Below are 24,772 nucleotides of genomic sequence, written 5' to 3' on the forward strand. Positions count from 1 at the left end.
TTTCAGTGATGTGCAATACTGAATATTTTACTCCTTAATAAAGACATGATATAAAAGCAGATTTAAGGGTTGTCTTTCTTAAGTAGCAGCAGTTGTGTAATTTGCCCTGTATCATGAGCCTAATGGTAAAGGCTTAGATTCTCAAAAAGACATCTTCTCTTTTTATGTCCAAAAATAACATAATTGACACGTTAATTCCTCTGCAGTATGTACCTCTAGTAAGTTATTCTGATGACTGAATAGTGTTAGCCACCACACACTAGTGATGGGTTGTCTCTAATATTTCTGCCATTCCAAAATCTTTGTACCTAATTCCCTTGTTGATTTTTCATGAGTTCCTCAGTGGGTATATAACAGGAGTCAGAGTGCTGAGTCTCAGGGATATACATATTTAATTTTACCCAGAACTGTCAGGCTGCCCTCCAATCGACTGCACCGGTCTACAGATCCACGGCCTGCATGAGAGTACCACTGTTATCCATACCCTCACCAGCACTGGTACCACCCAGCTTCCCAATCTTTGCTAATGGAATGATTTTAAAGTGAGTTCTTATTTTATTTTGCATTTCTCTGATTCCTAATAAGGTTAAACATTCCCTCACAGTTAGTTGTTCAAAATTTTTTTTCTTTTGTAAATTGCCTATTAAACCCTCAAAAATTTTACACTTTGATTTAATGGGAAACAAGTATATTTTTATTTATAGCCTATTTTCCTACTGGGTCAAGGGTTCTTTTTGTTGTTGTTGATTTGCAGAATTTTCTTGTATAATTTAAGTATTGATTTCTTTATCAATTGTGTAGTCTGTTAATATCTCTTATTCAACTGATAACTTTGTCAAAGTTTCCTTAGATTTTTATATAATAAAATCCATCTTTTTTTTTTTTTTATAGTTTTGGGGAATGTTAAAGAGAACATTCATTGTAAGGTCACAAACTTTTATTAAATTATAGTTTACCTTTCATACTTAATATCTTAAGAGCAACTTTGCATAAGGTCCATAGGTATTTTTCTCCATACAATGAATCAATTTTATCAACACTCTATTAAATAAGTCATTTTTTTTTTTTTACTAGTTCATGGTATCACCAACGTAGTTCATGTTCATGTATATGCGTGTTTTTGAAATCTTAGGCTCTTACACCTATCTACAAATAACAATTTTTATTTTTTTGAAAAATTAACTCAGTTATTTTTGTGAACCTTTATTTTTCCATAAAAATTTTAGGATAAGTTTGATTGATTCTTGGTGGGGGTGGTGGAGAAAAATTCTCACTGAAATTTAGTTGGAATTGCACTGAATTTATTGATTAGTTTAGGGAGAGCCAAGATCTTTATAATACCAGAAATATAACTCTTTATTCAAAATTTCCTTAACGTCCATTAAGTTTTCATTAAAATTTCTTAAAGATCTTACATATTCTTTAACATAGTTTTACTGCTACAGAATCTTTTCTTCCATATTTTCTAGTTTGTTATTGCTGGTATAAAGGAAAATTACTATTTTTACATAATTTTTTTTTTTAGGCGAGGCATCCCTTGGTTGACCTCACAGATTGCAAGGACCTTGTTGGCTTACAATCCCCTATTTTTTTATTTTTTACAACTACAGCACCTGGTCTTCCTAGGTGGTCTCCCATCCAAGTACCAACCAGACCCAACCCTGCTTTGCTTCTGAGATCAGACGAGATTGGGCTTGTTCAGGGTGGCATGGCTGTAGACTATTTTTACATAAATTAATCATAAATTGCACTTGTCGAACCCCTTTACTAGCTCTAATAAATCCTGAAGATTCTTTGGGTTTCTGTGTAGAAGATAAGCTCATTTTGTAAATAAAGACAGTACGGTGTTGAAAATTAGCAGTGATAGTAGACATGCTTGTCTTGTTTCTGGTTTTAATGGAAATGTTTCAGTTTGTGTTTCTCTAGAAGCCAAGGACTTGAGGCAGTTTATTTGGGGAGTGATTCTAGGAAACTGGAGTAGAAAACAGAACGTGCCAGGAAAGGAGAAAATGCCAATATACAGGTATAATATTGAAGTTGCCCCTGTAGGCAACAGGAACTCAATTCCACCTCTGAATACACTATGAAATGCATCCCATAATGCCCTGTCGAAGAACATAAGGCTGGGGCATGTGTCAACTGACCCCAATCCCTACTGGTTGAGGGGCATCCCGGAGATGTTAACACCTTCACATTCAGGCTATGCTTGCCCTTGGGCGGAGCAGGTTCTTTCAGCTTTGGAGAAGACCTCACAGCAGAAAAGTGAAGAAATTTGTGTCATAGGCTTGACCAGGAGTGCTAGCAACATGATCTGAGCACACAAGGAACTGTTCACCACAGCTGCAACCAAAATCAGAGGTCAGAGGAAATATGACACAGAGCACCAAAAGCATCTGCTTCATCCACCCCGGCACCACTCAGATCCACTCATGCCCACATTAAGTCCACTCTGGACTTTTTGAAGGAGGCTATATAACCTCTAGAAAACATAATACAGAAGGGTTAGTGGAGCTAGTTAGTCCCCGTTGCTGCTGTTTATCACAAGATCATAACTATTTCTCATCTTTCTCCTCTACTCACCTTTCTACAGTTCCCTGCTGTTGGCCAGTACTTAGGTTGTACTAGGTTGTTCATGTGGTGCATTAATCTACACCTTCTTTGCTGACAGCAAAGAAGTCTTTGGTTCCCTTGTCCTTTTTCAAGCTATGGTTATTAAGATTGCCTGTTTTCTGTAAACACCAAGTTACCTCTGTGAATTCTCCGCCCTGACAAGTAATAGTAAAGTCTAGCTTCTCCTAACAGAGATGGCTCACGTGACAACTGCTTTCTTTGCCTGCAATTCCACCAGCATGCGGATCTCAAAGTGACTTGAGTAGCAGATGGTTTCAGGTTGAGTAGAACTCTTACTGTATCCCCTACAGTAACTAAAAGTGTCCCCTACTCTTGAGGATTCAGGAGCTCCAATGCAGCAGAGCCTAAAGCTACAGAGACAGGAAGCACAAATTCTGCAAATGGGTTAGTAGGAATGATACTGAGAGAGGCCAGTATCACTTGGTATATGGACTTGTGTATTCTAACTGTTGGGAACAGGTACTCTTGGTTTAATGCAGGATCTACAAACTTTCCATAAGGACCAGATAGTAATTTTAGGATTTATGAATCATAATGTTCTCTGTCACAACTTTACCATCATAGCACAAAAGCAGCCATAGACAATACAAATATGAATGAACATGGCTGCGTTCCAATAGTTTTATTTACAAAAACAAGCAGTGGAGCAACACTGCTTAGTTTAACCCCTAGTTTAATGCATATAACACATCATGGAGGATGGCACTCCAGTCCCTGCTGAGTGTGTCATCCATGAACTGGAACTAGCATGATGCTGATAACCAGTGGGTTGTAACAGTAATAGCCAAAATGTACTGAGAGCATCCTATGAACCAGGTACTTCTAGGCACTTTACATGCATTCCCTTGTTTAATCTTTACACCTCTGCAGAGGTTAGATACTACTAGAATCCCTGTTTTGTGGATAAGGATACAGACTAAGCTAAGTAAGTTAATCAAGTCCACAGACCTGATGAATGAAGGATGAGGTATGGGAGTAGAGGGAAGAAATTTGTAACTATGGAGATAAAGAGGCCCTGTATCCCTCACTTGGAACTCTTGGAACACTTCTTTTAAGTACAACTCCCTAGCTTCTGGTGAAGCCCACTGTCCCCATCCTGGCTTCTGTATGTTTGCAAAAGTGACCCACCACAGGTGATTTGTCAAGTTACCCTGGTAATTCTGCAGTACATCCCCAATCTTAGCAAGGACATAGTCTGTGATTCTGAGCTGGTCACAGTCTCTGAAACTCAAGATATCTCATCTGCAAAATGAAAATGATAGGACGGCTTGAGGTTTTCCAAACAGTATACCGCCAAGCCCTTAATTATTGAGATGCCTCAGGTTTTGCTGCTTTGCAAAAAAAGGAGGCCAAATGGAGAGGCCACATCCTTACTTGGATCAGAGCAGCACCACTTTCAACTGTCATTTATCAGAGACCCAGATATGCCAATCTGTGGGGTTTCCAGGTGAAAAAAATATGATTCTGCAAGTTTAAAAAAGATTTGAGGACCAGGTAATGTTAAGGGCTCATTTAGTTCTAAATACGATTCTGATATTTTGGTGAATACAAAATATATGGCTTTTGACACAATCGTTACACATTAGATCAAGATCAAATTATGAGGAAAGGGGAGGGCCCTTCTTGTTGCTAAAATGGATGCTGTCCAATTTATAAGTGATTTAATAAAACCAATTTTATCTTCAAAAAATATATATAACGAATGTAGGTTAAATGCCTTAATTGCTTATTACAATCCTAAATCAGAAATTTCCATTGAATCACTTGGAATTCCCAGGTCCACACCTCGGAGATAACAACACAGCAGAGAGAAAAAAAAGAACAATAATCTTTCTTTCTTCTCTTCTTTCCATAAGCATCCCAGATGATCACCGATTCTTATGAGGCAGGCAAAGAAAACCTCACCCTAGGTAACAGCAAAGAAATGTGGAAGTTCAGTCTAGAAAATAAGAGTCACTTTGATTTAGAATGCAAGTATCTTATGTTCATATTGCTGGGGGGACAAAAAGTAGGCTATAGGTCAACATGTGAATCGTCCATTTAAAAAAATGTGTATACAAAGATATGGAAAGCCAGGAGGTACACAAAGATGGTAGCTATGCTGGTGGGGTTCCAAGTTTTCTTTTCTTGGGATCTTTATTCCAGGGAGGATAAACAAACCTTTTAGGGTGAGGTGGGGATGCTGATTATCTCCTGCATTGTCTTAGTGAAGATGAGTTGTTGCAATTATTTGGGTTAGCTTGACATACAAATTCCTATGGATATGGTTTGAATTAGTCTTAAGTCCTAACTCTTGTCTTTACCAAGAATCCTCTGACCTCAACTTCACACTTGAGATGAATGTTATTAGTAAATGTCCACATAACATTTTACTATTTAAATTAACAAACTGGTGTTCTGGCTTAATGATCCCTTTTTGAGGCTGGCTGTTATGAATGAATTCCTCAGAGCAAAACAACACCCCTTGGATGCACTGAAAAAATAAAATCCCGTTCCTGAACATTCAAAATGGGCTCTCGCACAAACTCCCTGGGAAGCCTGATCTCAGCTGGTAGCCAGCCCTCTTAACCCCCTTAACCACAGGAACTGCTGTCACAAAGGCTGAGTATACTGAGGGCAACTTCAAAACTAATTCCAGATGTATAAACTCACTTTTTGTCTTTTGACAATTCAGGAAGTGGGAGGGGGGTAAGAGAGAATGAAGTATTAAGGAGCAATATACCTGTTCTATTATGCAGAAACAGGATTTTAATATATCTTGAAAATCAAATGTCTTAATAAAATTACCAGCAAATTTCTTAGGAATCTGGTTTACCAACATTTTAACTACAGTTTCACATGAAGCCAGAGCAACAACTGTTTACAGCAGGGGTCTCTGCAAACTATGGCCTTTTGGCCAAATCTGGTTCATACTACCTATTGTATAGCTAAGAATCCATTTAAAATTTTTCAAGAATAGTTTTTACATTTTTAAAAAGTGGTTTGTTTGTTTGTTTTTCCAGTAGACTGTGAAGTTTTATTATTCAGTCCCTTCACAGAAAAAGATTGTCAATGCCTAGTACAGAAATAAAGCACAATCCCCAGTCCTGCCACCACTCAAAAAAATGTCAAACAAACTAACAAAAACATTACAAAACTAAACAGAAGGAAGAGGAAGTGAAAAGCTGACATTTGAACCAAAGGAAGAAAGCCTTCCTTGCTTTTGGCAACTTTAGTCCAAATCTGCATAACAGAAGATTCAAAATATTTTGGCAATAATTCAAAATAAAGAAATTTTAGTGAAAAAGCATGTAGTTGAAGTTGAAAAAGTACATATGGGTGTCTGCTTCTCTTGAAGTTGGTTGACAATAAACAATTCAATATATACGACCGTGTAATCATTAAATTTTAAAGCTAAAAAAATTCTCATTTGGTCTATGGCCATGCCACCTTGAACAAGCCGGACTCTGTCTGATCTTGGTAGCTCAGGGTTGGGCCTGTTAGTACTTGGATGGGAGACCACCTAGGAAGACCGGGTATTATAGGCATAAAAAAAAAAAAAATTATCATTTTATAGATGCAAGAAGGAATTCAGAGATGGAAAGATGTATGAAAATAAATAACATAAAAAGTAAAGTAAGTATTAAGAATTACTTAATCTTTCTGATTTCCATCTGAGATAGATAAAGCAATATTTCCAGCATAACTATATAATTTATCATACCAAGAGACTAAAAAAAAAGTAAGAGGCATATAAAATTATATAACTTTCTGACAGTATTTTTCGATTACAATTGATTTTATTATATTGGTGGGCATGTAAAATAGTTTTACTCAAACACTATTTTCAAAAATTCATAATTCACCACATGAAATTAGTTTGGATTATATGTCTGTGTGCACACACAAAATGGGTTGTAATATAAATAAGCAATATGAATATATATTTTTTACCATGGACACTAGTCAAAAATTTTAACACTACAATGACTTGGAAGTGCTCTCAAGCCAACGAGCTTCTGTAATCCTACTGCTACATCAAAAGAAAACTTTAGACACAGCACAGCAAGAGATATCATAAAACATTACACAGTTCTGCCACAGGGACGTAAAATAAAACAGAAAGCACAAAATTTCTATAAAGTTAGTGCCTTCGGTAGGACCCACAGCCCAAGACAGTGATCCTCAGAGGCTTCAGGGACAATCATAAAGTTATCACATGTTACCAGCTTGTCACCAAGTGTCTAAAGGATAGGAGCATGTGCAGAGCTCAGCATCAGCCCCTTTCACTGACAACTTGGTCATTAGTAGTGGCTGTCAGGAGACCAGCCGTGGTGAGAGCCCACGCCGCTGGACCATGAGTGCCCTCCGTCACTGCACCTCGACTTGTCTGTTCTGGGGCCCACTGAGCAAGCATGGTGTGGCCTAAAGAGGTCTTATAAATAGGAGTAATGCGGCTTCAAATATATGTAGGTGGTTTTGAGGTTAATAAAATTCAAATCTAAAGACCATGAAGGATAGCTTCAAAGATGGGAAAACATATGAGCACATCCGCTTCCTCTCCAGCAACTGCCTCTTCAGCCTTCCTACTTTTCCATTCCTTTCTTACTGCCTCACCCAACGTGCCGAGGAGCCTTCCATAGCAAGTCTTCCTGTACTCTTCTTTGAAAGCCTCACTAGAGCAAATAAAGGAGTATAAATAGTACCTGACATTCATTTATACCTGTTTTCTTTTACTTGAAACCAAAGTAATTTATTTATCCTTTCCATTATAAATATGTTCTTCTACCATACAAAAACAAAATTCAAAAGAATATATAGACATATTCTGAAGTAAATTTCTATAAACTAACATTTTTCTTTCTACTTATAGGACTTATGCTGTTACATATACTTTAAAAAATTTATTTACTTAATGTTTAAGATGAAAATTTTATGTTTCTAAACGATTATTAAAACAGAATTATATAAAAAGATAACTAACACAAAGGGAAGATAAGAATGACAGGACATATTAAAATCTTATTAATTTTAAAAGTAGGTAGTATTAGTATTTTTGGCTGTTTTTTAAAGTATTTTTTGTATATGATGTATAGATCTATATTTCTCTCTGTATTTATATTTTACACAGTTCTCTGTGTAAAATATTTATTCCTGTGTGAGGAAGAGTGTATTCAGAGAACTGCAGGTAAGCCAGGGTTATGGAAAGAGAAGAAACTGTACCAAGAAAAAGAAAAACTAATTAACCCTGAGGGTTATATAATAATCATGTAAAAAGAGGGTATAATAATGCGTTTTTAGATGATGTATTAATACATCACTTTTTAAAAAAAATCAGAAAAATTATACTTAAATTTCAAAGATAAAAATATAATGCCATGTTCTCAGACTGATTGTTGCAACCATATGGCAGGGCATCTGCTGATGCTGAATGATACTCTAAGATGCCCAGTCACAGGGGTCTACACCCTGGTGATCCTCGGCTCACTGAGTCCCTAATCCCTGTAATACTGAGATGTGTTTACATTTAAAAGGGGATAGTGAATGCAAAGTGATCTCCTGAACTGAATCCTGGAACAATAAAGGAGGATTAGAGAAAAAGCAATGAAAACTAAATAAAGTGAGAGTTTTAATTAACAGTAAAGTACCACTGTTAATTTCCTATCTTTGACCTGCACCATGATATATAAAATGGTAACATTAAGAAAAGATGGATAGATCTTTGGAAACATAGCAAAGTGAGAGACACCCCCAGATTTCTCCCCCTGAAACAACAATAAGCTGAACATCTAAAACTCAACAAAAAACATCCAAACTGAACACCAGCATGTCTGAGCATGGGATTTGCACATCAGAGCTACCACAGGTCAGAACCCCGGATATTGGGCAGTGGACTGGGAGGAATGAAGAAGCTGCCTCTCGCAGCCTCCAGAGCTCCCTGTAAGAGGAGTAGGAGGGGAGAAGGAGCAGCGAGTTCCCTGAACAGCCCTGCCTGGGAAAGCTGTGAGCTCCCCACAGCCAGCTGGCAGCAGTGCCAAGTCATCAGGGCAGAAGGCAGAGAAGCCAGATGGCAGAAAAACAACAGGTGATTTTTATCGGCCCTGGTTGCAAAACCGAAGCTGAGCTGCAGCCCTCAAACCCTAATACAGAAGGCCCCTCCCCCCATACCCTCCAAGACCAATCACCACAGAACCCCAGGGGAATCTGAGCAAACACTAGCAAAACTGTTGCTAACACTGACAAGGACTGAAACTGAGGGTAGTGAGCGTGATTAAATATCTACAAGAAAATAAAAAGGCATTTTTAAGGCTTCTTATAAGCAAGGATTAAAGAGGCTTAAATGCCACCTACTGGAAACCAAAAGAAAAGCATCTTCGTTGCAACAGCTAAAGAAAGACCTTTATATAATAAATCTTTCTGGAAAAAAAGCAGAATACATTACCATTAATGTCCAGACAGAGAAATAGTCCATTAAACACCACGAACAGCCAAGGAGACAAGGTATCTCAGAAAGAAAGAGAAAAATCATAGAAATTAAGCTTACAGACTTAGAAATAAGAAACTTAAATGACGGAAAATTCAGGATGGTATTTATAAAAAAACTCAGTGAATTCCGAAACTAGTCATATCAACAATTTCAGGAATTGAAAAAACACCTAGATGAGGAGAGCAAGCAGAATGAAACCCTCAAAAAGAACCAAATAGAACTTCTGGAGATAAAAAAACACACTGCAAAAGTTGAAAAATAAAATAGTAAGCTTGGGAAATAGAGTCAACCAGATGGAGGAAAGGATCAGTGATATTGAAGACAGAAATCTAGAAATAAATCAGAAGCAAGAAAAGAGAAACCAAAGAATGGAAAATAATGAAAGAGAAATTCAAGAACTAGCTGATACCATTAGGAGAGGAAACATAAGAATAACGGGCATTATCAAAGATGAGGAAAAGGAGCAGGGAATATAAAGCATTTTCAGACAAATAAATAACGAGAATTTCCCAAATCTAAGGAATGAGCTGGAGCTTGGAAAACAAGAAATCAATAGAACACCCAATTATTTCAACCCCAAAAGGCCAACTAAGACGCACTGTATTAAAATTATCAAAAATCAGTGACAAAGATAGAATTCTCATGGCAGCCAGGGAAAAGAAAATGGTAACTTATAGAGGAAAACCCATTATATTATCCTTGGACTTCTCAGCACAAACCTTACAAGCCAGACAGGAAGGGAATCAAATATTGAAAATAGTAAGTGAAACGAACTATCAGCCTAGAATAATGTATCTAGCTAAGCTCTCCTTTAGATATGAAGGAGAAATTAAGACCTTGCCAGACATACAAAAATAGAGGGAATTCTCCACTACAAGGCCTGCACTACAGGAAATATTGAAAGGGGTCAGCTCACCTAAAACAAAATGACAAGGAAAAAAAAAACATAATTAGGAGAAAAGTGACTATCAGGCAAATAGAAGCAGAGGAGTGCAACCCTTACTAAGAACAGGGCATTATAAGCTTAAATAATAAGAGAATTGTTATAATGAGATAATAATGAACGGTCAGCATACATAGGGACAAATTGATATAACAATGACTGAAAAGGGAGGGATTCAAAGATCCAAATTGCAAAGGGGAATGGAGATAAGGCATGCGCAGAAGAAAATGGACGGCTGTATATATATAAAAAACTATCCTTTGCATATTCGTAATGGTAACCACACACAGGAGATTCAAAACTGAAGTACATAACATAAAACAAGAACCAGAGGCAAAATCCACAAAAACCAACCAAAATAAAGAAAACAGAAACACAAGGATAAGGAAGCAACGGAAACACTGAGCTATCAGAAAGCAAAAGATAAAATGGCTATAAGAAGACCTCATATTTCAATAATCACCCTAAATGTAAATGTACTGAACTCACCAATAAAAAGGCACAGAGTTCAAACAAAACGCAACGTTGGCTGCCTCCAGGAGACACATCTCAGCTCCAAAGACAAATATAGACTCAGAGTGAAATGTGATGGAAAATGATATTTCAAGCAAATGGCATTCAGAGAAAAGCGGGAGTAGCGATACTAATATCAGACGAAAGAGACTTTGAAATAAAAAAGGTAAAGAAAACCACTGAGGGACACTTCATAATGATAAAGGGAATCATGCACCAAGAAGACATAACACTTATTAATATATACGATCCCATTCAGGGAGCCATGAAATATGTAAAACAATTATTAACAGAACTAGAGGAAGAAACAGTTCAAAACACTATCGTAGTAGGGGACCTAAATACCCTACTGTTGGATATGGAAAGATCATCCAAACAGAAAATCAATAAGGAAATAACATTCTTAAATGACACATTAGAACAACTGGACATAACTAACATTTACAGAACATTCCATTCCAAAACAGCTGCTTATACATTCTTCTCTAGTGCACATGGAACATTCTCAAGAATCGACCACATACTGGAACACAGAGACAGCCTCAACAAATATAAGAGGGTTGAAATCATACACACTGTATTCTCTGAATCATAATGCTTTGAAACTAGAGATCAACTGCAAAAAGAAATCAGGAAGAACTACAAACACATGGAGATTAAACAACATGCTACTGAAGAATAACTGGGTCAGGGAAGAAATAAAAAGAGAGATCAAAAGATACATAGAAACGAATGATAATAATAGTACAACATATCAAAACTATCGGGACACGGCAAAAGCGATCATAAGAGGAAAATTCATATCATTACAGGCCTATCTCCAAAAACAAAAATGAGCCCAAATAAACAATCTAACATTTCATCTTAAATAACAGGAAAATGAAGAACAAATGAAGCCTTAAGTCAGCAGAAGGAAAGAAAGCATCAAAATTAGAGCAGAAATCATCAAATTGAAAAAAAAAAAAAAAAAGAAAGAAATGCAACAAAGAGCTGGTTCTTTGAGAAGGTTAATAAAATTGACAAACCCCTGGCTAGATTCAGTAAAGAAAAAAGAGAAAGGACAAAATAAACAAAATCAGGAATGATAGAGGGGATATTACGACTGACACCACAGTAATACAAAAGATCATGCAAGAATACTATGAAAAGTATGTAACACCAAATCGAATAACCTAGAAGAAATGGACCAGTACTTAGAAAAATACAACCTTCCTAGACTGAATCAAGAACAGGAAAACCTAAATAGATCAGCAGTATGGAAATTGAAACAATCATCAAAATCTACCAAAAAGTAAAAGTCCAAAACCAGATGGCTTCACCAGTGAATTCTACCAAACGTTCAAAGAAGATTTAATACCTATTCTCCGCAAACTCTTCCAAAAAATCAAAGAGGAGGCAATACTTCCCAACTCATTTTATGAGGCCAATATTACTCTGATACCAAAACCTGGTAAGGATAACACACACGCACACAAAACTACAGACCAGTATCTCTCATGAACACAGATGCAAAAATCCTAAATAAGATACTAGCAAACCGAATACAGGAACACATTATAGAGATTATACACCACGATTGAGTGGGCTTCATCCCAGGGACACAGGGATTGTTCAACATATGCAAATTGATTAATGTAATGCACCACATAAATAAATTAAAAAATAAGAATCATATGATTATATCCATCGATGTAGAAAAAACCTTCGACAAGATACAGCATCCATTTATGATCAAAATATTTCACAAAATCGGTATAGAAGGAAAGTACCTTAACATAATAAAGGCCAACTATGACAAACCCTCAGCCAACATTATACTTAATGGTGAAAAACTAAAAACCTTCCCTCTGAGATCAGGAACAAGGCAAGGCTGTCCACTATCACCACTGTTATTCAATATAACATTGGAGGTCCTAGAAAGTGAAGTCAGACAAGAGAAAGGTATAAAAGGCATCCAAATAGGAAACGAAGAAGTCAAACTGTCACTATTTGCAGATAACATGATTCTCTATATAGAAAACCCTAAAGACTCCACAAGAACACTACTAGAAAAAAGCAAATACAGTAAAGTCTCTGGATACAAAATCAACATTCAAAAATCCATAGCATTCCTATACTCTAATAATGAAGTGTCAGAAAAAGAAGTGGAAAAAATAATTCCTTTTGCAATTGCAACAAAAGAATAAAATACCTAGGAATAAATTTAACAAAACATGTGAAGGACCTATATAATGAAAACTACAAGACCCTATTAAAAGAGATCGAAGAAGATACAAAGAAGTGGAAAGATATTCCGTATTCTTGGATTGGAAGAATCAACATAGTTAAAATGACCATATTGTCTAAAGCATTATACAGATTTAATGCAATCCTCATCAAAGTCCCATTGGCAGTTTTTAAAGAAATAGAACAAAAAATCATCAGATTTGTATGGAAGCACTAAAGATCCCGAATTGCCAAAGCCATCATAAGAAAAAAGAACGAGGCTGGAGGCATTACTCTGCCCGACTTCAAACTCTACTACAAAGCGACAGTAATCAAAACGTCATGGTATTGGCAGTAAAACAGACACACGAACCAGTGGAACAAAATTGAGAGTCCAGAAGTAAACCCATATTTATATGGGCAAATAATTTTTGACAAAGAAGCAAAAAACATACCGTGGAGAAAGAAAAGCCCTTCAATAAATGGTGTTGGGAAAACTGGAAAGCCACCTGCAAAAAAAATGAAACTAGACTGTTGTCTATCATCACACAGCAAAATTAACTCAAGATGGATTAAGGACTTGAATATAAGACCTGAAACAATAAAATGCATAGAAGGAAACACAGGAACTAAACTCAAGGAGTTGGACTTAACGAAGATTTTATGAATTTGACCTCAAAAGCAAGGTAAGTAAAAACTAAAATAAATGAATGAGACTACATCAAACTAAAAAGCTTCTGCTCAGCAAAAGGAATCATCAGCAAGGTAAGAGACAACTATATGAATGGGAAAATATATTTGCAAGCAACGCCTCCAATAAGGGCCTAATGTTCAAAATATACAAAGAGCTCAAAAAACTCAATAACAACAAAAAAAAAAACCAAATGATCCAGTCAAAAAATGGGCAGAGGACCTGAACAGATACTTCTCCCTGGAAGACATACAAATGGCCAACAAATATTTGGAAAGATGCTCAACATTGCTAGCTATTAGGGAAATGCAAATTAAAACCACAATGAGATACCATCTCACACCAGTTAGAATAGCTATAATCAACAGGACAAGTAATAACAATTGTTAGAGAGGATGCGGAGAAAAAGGAACCCTCATACACTGTTGGTAGGAGTGCAAATTGGTACAGCCTCTATGGAAAACAGTATGGAGTTTCCTCAAAAAACTAAGAATTGATCTACCATATGATCCAGTAATCCCTCTACTGGGTATTTACCCTAAAGACTTGAAAACTCATATTTGAAAAGATATTTGCACACTGACGTTCATAGCAGCATTATTCACAGTGGCCAGGACATGGAAGCAACCGAAGTGTCCTACGATAGATGATTAGCTAAAGAAGCTGTGGTACATATATACAGTGGAATATTACTCAGCCATAAGAAGAGATGAAATACTGCCATTTGCAACAACATGGATGGACCTCGAGATAATCATGCTAAGCGAAATAAGCCAGACGGAAAAAGTTGAAAATCAAATGATATGACTTATATGTGGGATATAAACCTAAAAGTAACAAATAAATAGGACAAACAAACAGAGACTCATGGACATGGACTATAGGCTAGTGGTTATCAGAGGACTATGGACTAGTGGTTACTAGTGGGGTGGGGAAGGAAGGGGGAGGTAGACAGAGTAAAGTGGGTCAGATATAGGGTTTAGGGGGAGGGTGAAGTGGGTAAAGGAGATCAAATATATGGTAGCTGAAGTAAACTGGACTTTAGATGGTAAACACACAATAGAATATATAGATATCAAATGATAATGTACACCTGAAAATTATATAATTGTATTAACCAATGTTACCCCAATAAACTTAATTAAAAAGAAAGAAAGAAAAGATGGACTTACAGACATGAGAACTTTCTATACTACCTTTGCAACTTTTCTGTAAATCTAAAATTTTCAAAATTAATAGTTTATTAGGTAGGTACCTATTCACACAGGAACACAAAACTGAGCTGTGGTGATGTTCTTTCTGATAAAAGCACAGAGGGGAGTGTACAAGCGTCATTTTAAAAATATCCCAGAGAGAAGTGAAGTAGTGATTGGGAGTAGGGCATAAGGGAGGCAGCTACATGCTGGTAATTTCTATTTCCTAACCTGGATTGGTGGAGGCCCCAGTGTGTTCTTTTTATGATAATTACTAAACTGTACTTCTCCCTACATTGCCCTTCAGTAAAAAGAAGTTAGGTATTAACAATGTCTAAATAAATGAGATATATACATAGAGAAGTAAAAACCTGTATGGGGCCAGTTACAACAGTTGTATCATAAGTCTAAAATTTCAGAACTGGGAAGGATCTTGGAAATCACCAGCACCTGGCATGAACAGTTCTTATGGAGGGGCCCTGGAGATACTGCTGGAGCAGGGCTCACAGGCCCGGGCATCTGCATTCAAGCAAGTTCCAGGTGATCCAGATGCACACCCAGGTCACAAATCACTGAACTACCCCAGGCGGCCTAGGTCACCAGATTCCTGGCTCTCTCCATCTGCCATCCAAAGGTCTTGCTGAGACCCCTGAGATATCCTAATTCCACAACAGAAAAATCAATCTCAGTAGGTTCTACTAACCTAAAAAGGCTTACGCAAAATTGAGTTTTCCAACACAGTTTAGATTTCATTATTCTACTACAGCATTAATACATTTGTTATTTCTTGCTTATTAAAAATGGCAGATTTATAGATTCATATGATATTGAAGCTGGAGAGCAACTATTCATTTCAGAGATGAGGAAACTGCTACCAGAGATTATTAGTAACTTGTCACAAGTTTCTAGAATTCAATTATTTTTTAGGTAAATCAATTAAACTAGATTTCTCCTCCATGGTTAATAAGCAGTACATAATACCACTAATTTATGACTTGGATGCTTCATGCATAATTCAGTGCATTGTGATTTCTATGAAAGTTTCTGTACAAAATAATTCTGGCTGCACATCTGATGGCAGACGAAAAGAAGACAACAAAATACTTCACTGAATACTTAAAGTGCTCCCTTTTTATATGTAGACAGATCAGGTAAATTAGAGAGGAACTTAAGAAAACTTTTTAAGAAACAACAATTTTAGGTAGGCAATTGTAAGGAAGATAACAGTCATGCATGCCAAAGCCACGTGATTCTTCCACAGGCCCCAAGGCGAGATATCGATGCCCTGCTTTATCAAGAATTCTTCTCCAGTACATCTGAAATTCAACAGAAAAAGAATATGACTTCAATCTTAGCATGAGTACAATTTTGCTCAATATAATCACCATTCCTTAGTTTAAGAAGCCTATAGGTTACCAAGTCTTAAATAACTATCCCTTCGTATAAACTAGGTAACAGTTAATGAGTGCTTACAATTCTGCTTGATACACGCTGAGCAACCTGCATGTAATAGTTTACTTAATACCTAAAACAATGCAATGGGGTTAATATTACACACATTAAAAGATGAAGAGAGTATGGTTTAAGGAACTTGACCAAGTTCACAGACTCACATTTTGAACCAAGCTGCCTCTCCAGATTCATTTGTGTCCAGATCTATGATGCCTTCAAAGGGCAGAAACATTTACTAAGTAATTTTTCACTTATTCTTGAGGGGGAAAACCTCAGCTTTAACAGGTGACATCTGAGATCTTCACAAAGACGATCAAATCTCTATATATATGAGGGTTAGGGGCACAGGCCCATGCAAAGTTGAAAAGCCACATATAACTTTGACTCCCTCAAAATTTAACTGTATGCAGCCTACTGTTGCCTGGAGCCATATCAATAACATAAAGAGTCAGTTAACAAATTTTGTATGTTATCTGTATTATACACTATATTCTTCAGAATAAAGTAAGCGAGAGAAAAATGTTATTTAAAAAATCATGAAGAAAAAGTACATTTACAGCATTTATTGAAAAATAATCTGCATATAACTGAGCCCGTGCAGTCCAAATTTGTGTTGTTCAAGAATTAACTCTACTTCAGAAGAGCATTTTGTATTATTATCCAAAGCTATTTCTGTTCCACTTGAATGGTCATGAGGTCATGAGATTTAGGATACCAAAAACACCAAAAATGTGCCACGTTTGATTTCATGATGTCTCCTAAATGCAGGAGGAAGAGGCAAGTGTCTGGACTATGGCAGGAAAATGTCCACTCCCTTTCCTTCTGCTGCCCTTTTAGCTCTTACTGCTGACCATGGGTTGAGCTCACAGGAAGCTCTAAGTGTGTGGATCCATTCACTGCACGTAATCTATACAGTGCAGATACTGTAAGGACTTGGTAAAACATCAAAGCAACGCATTTCAAACTCGCAAGTTCTGAAAATCAAAACTCACACTCACAATCAAAACAGCAAAAGGATATTTTAAAAGGCCCCAAACAAGCAATACATAAGAACAATTTCTCCAATGTAAATACAATTCTGAACATAGTAGAAGACCTAGTTGTTGCACAGCACCTTGACAAGCATTAGTGGACAAATCACTTTACAGGCAAGAAAACTTAGGACCAAAAAAGTCAGTGTCCCTGAAAGGACTCATACCAGCTCTAAGCCCAGTGGCCTTTCTGCATCACACCACACAGTAAGCAAACCCACTAACACACTGAATGCAAACTTACGTTGCAAAGCTACAGGTGTTGTTTGCTGTTATATTGAGTCCCGGGCAGAAGTTTTGTCCCAAAAATTCATTATGCTGCAAAGCCTATAATACAAGAGGAAGTGGACAAGTGGAAAACTATTTAAATAGTTTTAAATTTCAAAAAGTTTCCAAAGAATGATCACAATTGCGTTCTCCTGGTTTAATCTTTATTGTTTCTGCAACAAACCAGGTTCACATTTAGTCTTTGTCACACCAAAGCAACTAAAATGATTCTTCCTGGTAATCAAGAGGCCTTAGGGGTAGGACTTCAGCTTCTAAATCAAAGGACATAAAGTATTTGGCCTTGAGGTGAAACCTCTGGTTATATTACCCCATGGCTCCTTCCTCCTCTCCCCAATGTATAACCCCATAAACACTATAATTTAAATGATACAGTGGTACACAATGACTTGTGAATTTATGGTAACATCTTTTATATTGTTTTAATCAAAACCACTTAAGACAGACAGTTTCCTTTGTATTACATTCTAAAGCCAATAGTAGCTGTGAATATTATATGGTTTTGGTTTTTCTTCTAAATTCGCTTTCCATATAAAATATGAATTCTAGGCTCTCAACATCCTACTACTTATTTCCCCACTGAACTAAAAAGCAACTACATTTTTTTCCATCAATTGGTCAACCTTTCTCCTTCACTATGAGTTCTCTCCCCACCCTTTGCCTCTCCCTCAAACAACAGGGTGACTGGGGAAAGCCAGGTGACAACCAAGGTGACCTAAGGCTTAATAGAAAAGTCTTCTTCATTGCTCCTAAAAGAAAATTCCTGGAGATTTCCACAGCTCACGTCTGGGCACGTGAGATGGTCAGGCTTTATTCTGGTTGTTCCTAGCTTGGGAGCAATGAACCAGTCACAGGGACAGGTGAGGAAAACTTACCGCATAGCCGTATTGAGGAATGCTGAGGTACTGAAGCCATGAGAGCCAAGGCACGATGGTTGTGAGATTGACCAACAGCCCTGAAAAAATCTACAAAAAGCGAATACCAAGAATCGGGACTGATGGAGTGATTTCATGAAGAATTCTGGACAACACCCTCCTTAAGTCCCCTACAATCTTTCTTGAAATTTGTTCCACTACTCTAAAGACTTAGCATATCCTCTTTGCTTGTGCATACTTTTCTATAACTGAGGCTGTTTATGATTTTAAAAGAATGAAAATATATATTTCATTTAATTGGAAGATCCTTACTTGTCGAGGCTTTTACTTTCTTTTTAAAGTCACACAATGGAAGGTCCATAAGCATGACTGTCCTCATCCTACAACCACTATATGTTCCCACCAACAGACATACATAGCACATTCTGAGCATCTCCTGCCCCTCTCTACTTCCACAACAGTAAGCTTCATTATTTGCAGAGGTTTGCATTCTATCTCTTTACGACTTTAGGAATAACTTGGTGTTCAAAATGCATGCTTTAAATAACTCAAAACGTAGAGCTGTTACACAGCATGATGTCATGAAGTGCAGCATAAAATATGGTCAATAACTTCATTTAAAACTACCAAAAAGCAATACTGCAACGGAGACCCCAGGAAGGATCGTTCCAGCAACAGACAGCCACGTAAGAAGAGATTCATACAGAACTTCTCCTAACTGGCACTCGGTCTGCTGGGATGGGCATAATAATGAATATGTTGCTGGTATGACTACATGTTTTTTGATTTGACTACCAAGTGCTGAATATATATCATCTCTCAATAAAATATAATTTCATGAGTAGTTCAAAAAGTTCTAAATATAAACCATTAAATAATAAATCGAATATCTAATATGTCAAACAAAATATTTTTATATACTAAAGGACATTTTATCTATTGAATGACGTTACAGAAAACATACACAAAGTTTATCAACTTCTCAATAATGTTTAGATTGGTAGTTTTCAATGGTGTAGTTTGTGCTAATTACAAATTTTTAAAGACATCTACTTCTATTCTAGCAGAGAGGACATGCGTATTAAGTAAGTAGGTTAAGTATTCCTATTTACTTGATGTAGTATGGGGAAATGTGCTAACTGTTTCCCTTTACCTGTTGATTCATCTATGTGTGTGCAAAGTGAAGGGGCATGTAAGCTTAGGATAAAGTAACCGTTAAAAAAAAAAAGATGTGGAAATATTTATATAAGAGAATGTCACGAACCCAGAAAGGAGGAGACCTAACACTGTGTGGACTTTGGAATTTTTCAGTATTTTTAAAACATTCTTTTTCAAAATATGGGAGGAACCCAAGAAGGATGACCCATGCCACATACTGTTCATGGAGCTCAGTTTCTCCCTTGGAGAATGTCTGATCCAACCAAACCAGCTGAGACACTGGTTAAATAAGCCAGCAGTTCTCTAAAACCAGTGCCGAAGAAAGGCAATTAATTTGTCATTTCATGAGGGAATTTTTCAATCAAAGTTTTCTGGTTTTTGAAGTTCCCATTTATCAAGATTTCACTATATGTCATAAGAAGTATCTTTTAAAATCTCATTTGGAACAACATGTTAACTAAAGTTAAGGCATTATATTAGAACAGTAGCAAAAAAGGCTGGGTAAGGTCAGGAAAAAGCCGATTCATTCCCTAATACAAGCTATATTTTAATATATGGCTTCCTTAATGCAAAGAGTCCCATTTACAGAATCCTCAAAGCAGGTTTTCCATGACAGGTGAGTTTGCAGGAAGGGACAAAGGGAAATAATTACTTCTCAGAGAAGCACAGTTTCTACTCACCATCATAAACACAAAAGAGATGGTCATGAGAAGTGTTGCTATGGATACCACACTCTGACCTGCTGCTATGGCCAGTGCCATAGAACTGGCTGAATAAGCCACCATCATAAGAGTAAGCATCATGATGAAGAAAGCTCCCACCTCTGCTTTCAATCCTTAGGGAAAAAAGAGGGGTTAGTCTAACTGCCTAGGGCACTGTACATCTGTGATTCTTTACAAATAACACTATAATATTTTGAGAAACTATCAGAATGAAAAAATTCATCCTCTATCCAACCACCCTGAGTCACCAGTTTCACTGTTCCTCCCCATATAACTGTATAAAGTTTCTTTTTTATACTTACTGCACAGGCACTTTGCCATGTATCACCTATGCTCCTTATGTGTCAGTAGTAACAATCTCTGAGTTCCTCAGAGGGAGAGTGGGAAGCGATGCACCTGGCCAGAATTCTACTGCCTTCTCTTAAAGAAGGAAACTTGTCAAGAGCACAGTCTTTCTACTCTGACATCGCCACATTACTGAGTGTTTGTCGTAAGTGCATTAGCGAAGAATGGAGAAGATTAGAATATTGTGACCTCCCAGTAAGTAGCCTCACTATCTGAGGGACTGCCTCCAGGATCCAAGTCTCTGAGACTAAGTGCCATAGAGCTCTGAAATTAAGAAAGGGTTAAATTACGATTCACAAAACTTCCTTATAAACTATAATGGGCTATTATTATGGGTCAAACAATCTAATCATTTTGGAACAGCCATAAGAACAGTCAGGAGTCTGAGGATCTAGGTTCTATGCCTAATTCATGATATATCTCTTATTTTTAAAATGGAAGTTTAGGCTCAGTGAATCTTCTATAGTGTTTTACATTTCTGGTATGTATGTGTATATCAGTGAAATACATGGAAATTCCAAGGCTTTGAGCCTGGGGTGAAGCCTAAACACAATACACAAATGAATCTTTCTATATCTCTCTCTCTCACGCACACACATACCCATACATGCACGCACGCACACATCCATCCATATATACACAAGAATATAATTAGATAGGTAATAAAATATCCCGCCTCCAGCTCCTCCAGCACAGTCTCAAATACTTCATGAATTCTTTCCAGGTTTACATGACACATATCATCTCTCAGTAAAAAGTAGTTTTATAAATAGGCTTAAATGTTAGTTTGGAGAAAGTCTTGACAAAAATGTCCTCAGAGAACAGCTATTTCAGAGTGTGCACAATAGATAGATGCTTCCTTATCTCATGGCTTGGTTTATACTTTTGGGAATCAAAAACATACTTGCAAAAAGAAATTTGCTTTCCCTCACCTACCGGACTAAAGATACATAGTTTTTGTCTTATTGCTTACCTAACAAGAAGTATGTTATACAAGTAAATATAATACTTGGTAACATCCTCAAGAATAGTAAATCAGAGAACAGTTTCCCAAAGAAATAAGATGACACTCTGTAGTATCCACTGATATATTCATGTCTAAAAAACAAAAATTCATATCATACATCCCACATTAATTTAAGAAGGCACAGACCAGATAATTAACACACCTCTGTACAGATTTCTACTGCCACCAGGGTTTTAACAGCTGCACCTTCTCAGATCTACCAGGTTAACCCACCACCTCCACCCAGTCAGCATTAGACACTGTCAAGTGCAAGCTTCCCCTGAGGCACAGTCCCCGCCAAGCTCTTTGCAATGACCTCTCCCTCTCATTACAGAACTCCCTCCCAAGGCCATCCACTCTGCCCTCAGGGACTCCCCTCCAGGTAAACAGGTTCTGCACCTCCTCCCTCTCTTCTGACACTGGCTCTCTGTGAAGAGCACTCAGTAGCTGATCTCAGTTGGTCAGAGAGGCTTTTCTTTCTCTCAACTTCTCATTATGAAGAAGGTGGCTCGCCTATCCTCCACACCCCCCAGTGCAGCTTCTGACCACTAAACCCTGGTTACTCCTTCCTTCTCATGATGAAAGAAGAAAGCCGCATTTCTTTCTTCAATGATCGTGCCTGACAACTGTACATCTTGTCAGCTATCTAATCCTATTTTCTCCCCTCTGAAGTCCTAGAACCCTTCTCTTACAAACATCTTCCTCTCATGATTCCAAACTCTTCCACCAAAATCCTCATTCTTTCCCTCTCTAATGATTAATTTCTTCAAATGTGTAAATATGGACAAATCTCTTCCAACACTGAAAAACACAATAAACAAACCAGCCCACACTTAATTCAAAGCTGCCTTCTGGCTCTTTCTATTCTCCCTATAGTCTTTGTCATTTTTAACTCCCCACCTTCAATTGACTGTTCAACCCACTACTTTCTCTCTATCAAGCCCCTCAAACTTTCCTTGTGAAGGTTACCATGACTTCTTCTTGGGTAAAACAAAAGATCCTTTCTAGCCACTTTATTGCTTGCCTTCTCTGTAGCATTTGCATTCAATGTTATGCCCTCAACTTGAACCTCTTTTTTCCTCTGGTCTCTGGCCCCTCATGATTTTCCTCCTAGCCTCTGGCTGCTTTCTCTCACAATTAACAATGGTAATTTCCGGGAACCAAACCGTGGCCCACTTCTGAGTGTTACCAGTTTGACCAGCAGTCCTGACACTGGACAGAGCTCATCCTGAAATAGAGACATACTCACATAAAGAGCTTCTTCTCAACCACAAAGAGCTCTACGGATGACATACTGCTGAAACATTGGTTGGTCGTCAGAAAGAAAAGCACCCCAGCTCTGTGATGAAAGAAAGAGAACAAAAGCATCGCAATCAAATAAACATTCTTAGACCAATTTCCCACTGTTGGGTGAGGGAACTGACAAACAAAATGCAGTCAGGCTCCCTCCCAGCAAACCCTGAGATTTCTGGGCAGCCTTAGCTACAGCGTCCCAGGTGACCTTAGATACAGTGTTCTATACAACCTGTAGATTGTGATTGATTATAGTACCTGGCCTTCAGCTACTATTATGCGCCAAGTTATAAGCCCCGCATGTATGGCCTGGGGGAAGCTAAAACTGTGCCTGTGCCTTGCTGTGTCCTCTATGCCTGAATAAAGCTATGTGTTATCTGCTCACGGCTCCTCGCATATTCTTCCAGCTGCCAGAACTACGCACTCCAAGCTTCGGTACTCCAAACCTGCAGAACACCTACCTACCTGTAAAACTCCTTCATCAAATACTTTATAATGTTAAACAACTCTTCTGGTTAAAAAATAAAAGGATCTATGAGTCCCCTCAGGTCTCTCCACATCCTTGTGTCTCTACTGTCATGCCCCTAAGACTCCTTACGACACAGTTTGAAATTCATGGTTGTGTTGGCAAGGATTGAACTATATTTTCTCTAAATCCCTATGATGAAGTCAGAACCCTCAATGTGCTTTGGAAAGTAATTAGGTTTTAGGTAGTAATTTAGGTAGTAATCAGGAAGGTAATTAGGTAATTAGTAAGGTCATGAGGGTAGGGTCCTCATGAAGGGATTATTGCCCTTATAATAAAAGGCAGAGATATCAGAGCTCTCTCTGTACCATGGGAGGACACAGTAGGAATACAGCGAGCCAGGAGCAGATCCTCATCAGATCCTGACCATGTGGAATCTAGATATTCAGAACTGTAAGAAGTAAAAATTTTTTTTTAAGCCGCCTGTATGTGATTCTTCATTATGACAGCCAAGCTAACGATTACGTAGGTCATAAAAATATTATCACTTTGAATAAGTACCATTCCTCGTGCATAAACAAAGATAGAGCCAAATAAATCCTGCAAAAGTTTAAAATCTCTCTTAGCTACTTTTTTAAAGTTGAGTAAAAAAAATACAAAGACATGAGGAGGCAAAATAAAAGGCTGTGGAGAGAAACTCCTATCGAAACCTTATTATATTCATTTACCACACAATCATCAGAACAATCTTCATATTATCCTTGACAATCCATCACTAAAATGGTTTCCAGCGTGCTCGGAAAGAAAATAAATCATAATTAAAGGAAAGATCAGTTTGTGCATGTGTTAGGAAAGGAAAACCATTAATGCTTCTCTCTCAGCGAAATAATTAAGGTTTAAAAAGTAAAGTACTCACTTCATTTACACTTTGATAGAAATATAAATTTTATGAATGCACGCCAACATCCCTGAAACAGTGTTGGGGCTTCCCTTCATAACCAATTTAATGGCCAATGAGAATGTGATTTAAAACTAAAAGAGATGAAGCAGCACATTATTTAAATGACACAAAAATAAAAGTTTTAAAAAAGAATGTGAGCCCAAGTTACAACCCTAAAAACAAAGAGTCCATAGAAACTCAGTAATTGTGTTTAGCAGCAAAAATAATAATAATAAAGAATAGAACATGGAGAACAGGCTGTTTTAAAAGTAAATGTTTATACAATAATGAATAAATGGAAAATAGCCAGGCCTGGTACACAAGCAGTTATGCAACTTTCTAGATATGCAAAAAAGCCTAATATCAAAGGAAAAAATTTTGGAAATATAGGACATGGCAACATTCAGTTCAAGTTTTTAAGTCTTTCATATAACAATAAAATAATATTCATAATGATTCTGAACTAGTAGATAGTAAAATTCCTTCTAAATCATGACAATTTATTTCATAGATAATACAGTTTTGTTAAAGAATTTAATATATTCTAATTCTTTTTA

The 24,772-nt window shown here is 37.2% G+C and overlaps 2 protein-coding genes and 1 pseudogene across 3 annotated transcripts in view; all 3 read right to left on the bottom strand.

Moving 5' to 3' along the window:
- Positions 1–24,772, bottom strand: part of LOC120588304 (broad substrate specificity ATP-binding cassette transporter ABCG2-like) — a 150,683-nt gene that overhangs the window by 85,236 nt on the left and 40,675 nt on the right. The gene's annotated exons all lie outside the window — the stretch shown is intronic.
- Positions 1,602–1,720, bottom strand: LOC120588507 (uncharacterized; annotated as a pseudogene).
- The window catches only part of LOC120588305 (broad substrate specificity ATP-binding cassette transporter ABCG2), a 50,290-nt gene continuing 40,987 nt past the window's right edge, over positions 15,470–24,772 (bottom strand). For both annotated transcript variants that reach the window (XM_039845674.1, XM_039845673.1), the window contains exons 11-16: positions 22,766–22,855; positions 21,484–21,608; positions 20,124–20,278; positions 18,286–18,375; positions 17,370–17,452; positions 15,470–15,958 (exon numbers count right to left, since the gene is read on the bottom strand). In XM_039845674.1, the coding sequence (XP_039701608.1) occupies positions 15,811–15,958; positions 17,370–17,452; positions 18,286–18,375; positions 20,124–20,278; positions 21,484–21,608; positions 22,766–22,855 (691 nt within the window). In that variant the 3' untranslated portion in view covers positions 15,470–15,810. The remainder of the gene's footprint in view (positions 15,959–17,369; positions 17,453–18,285; positions 18,376–20,123; positions 20,279–21,483; positions 21,609–22,765; positions 22,856–24,772) is intronic.

Source organism: Pteropus medius, unplaced genomic scaffold (assembly GCF_902729225.1).
Source record: "Pteropus medius unplaced genomic scaffold, Ma_sr-lr_union100, whole genome shotgun sequence".
Classification (NCBI taxonomy): Eukaryota; Metazoa; Chordata; class Mammalia; order Chiroptera; family Pteropodidae; genus Pteropus; species Pteropus medius.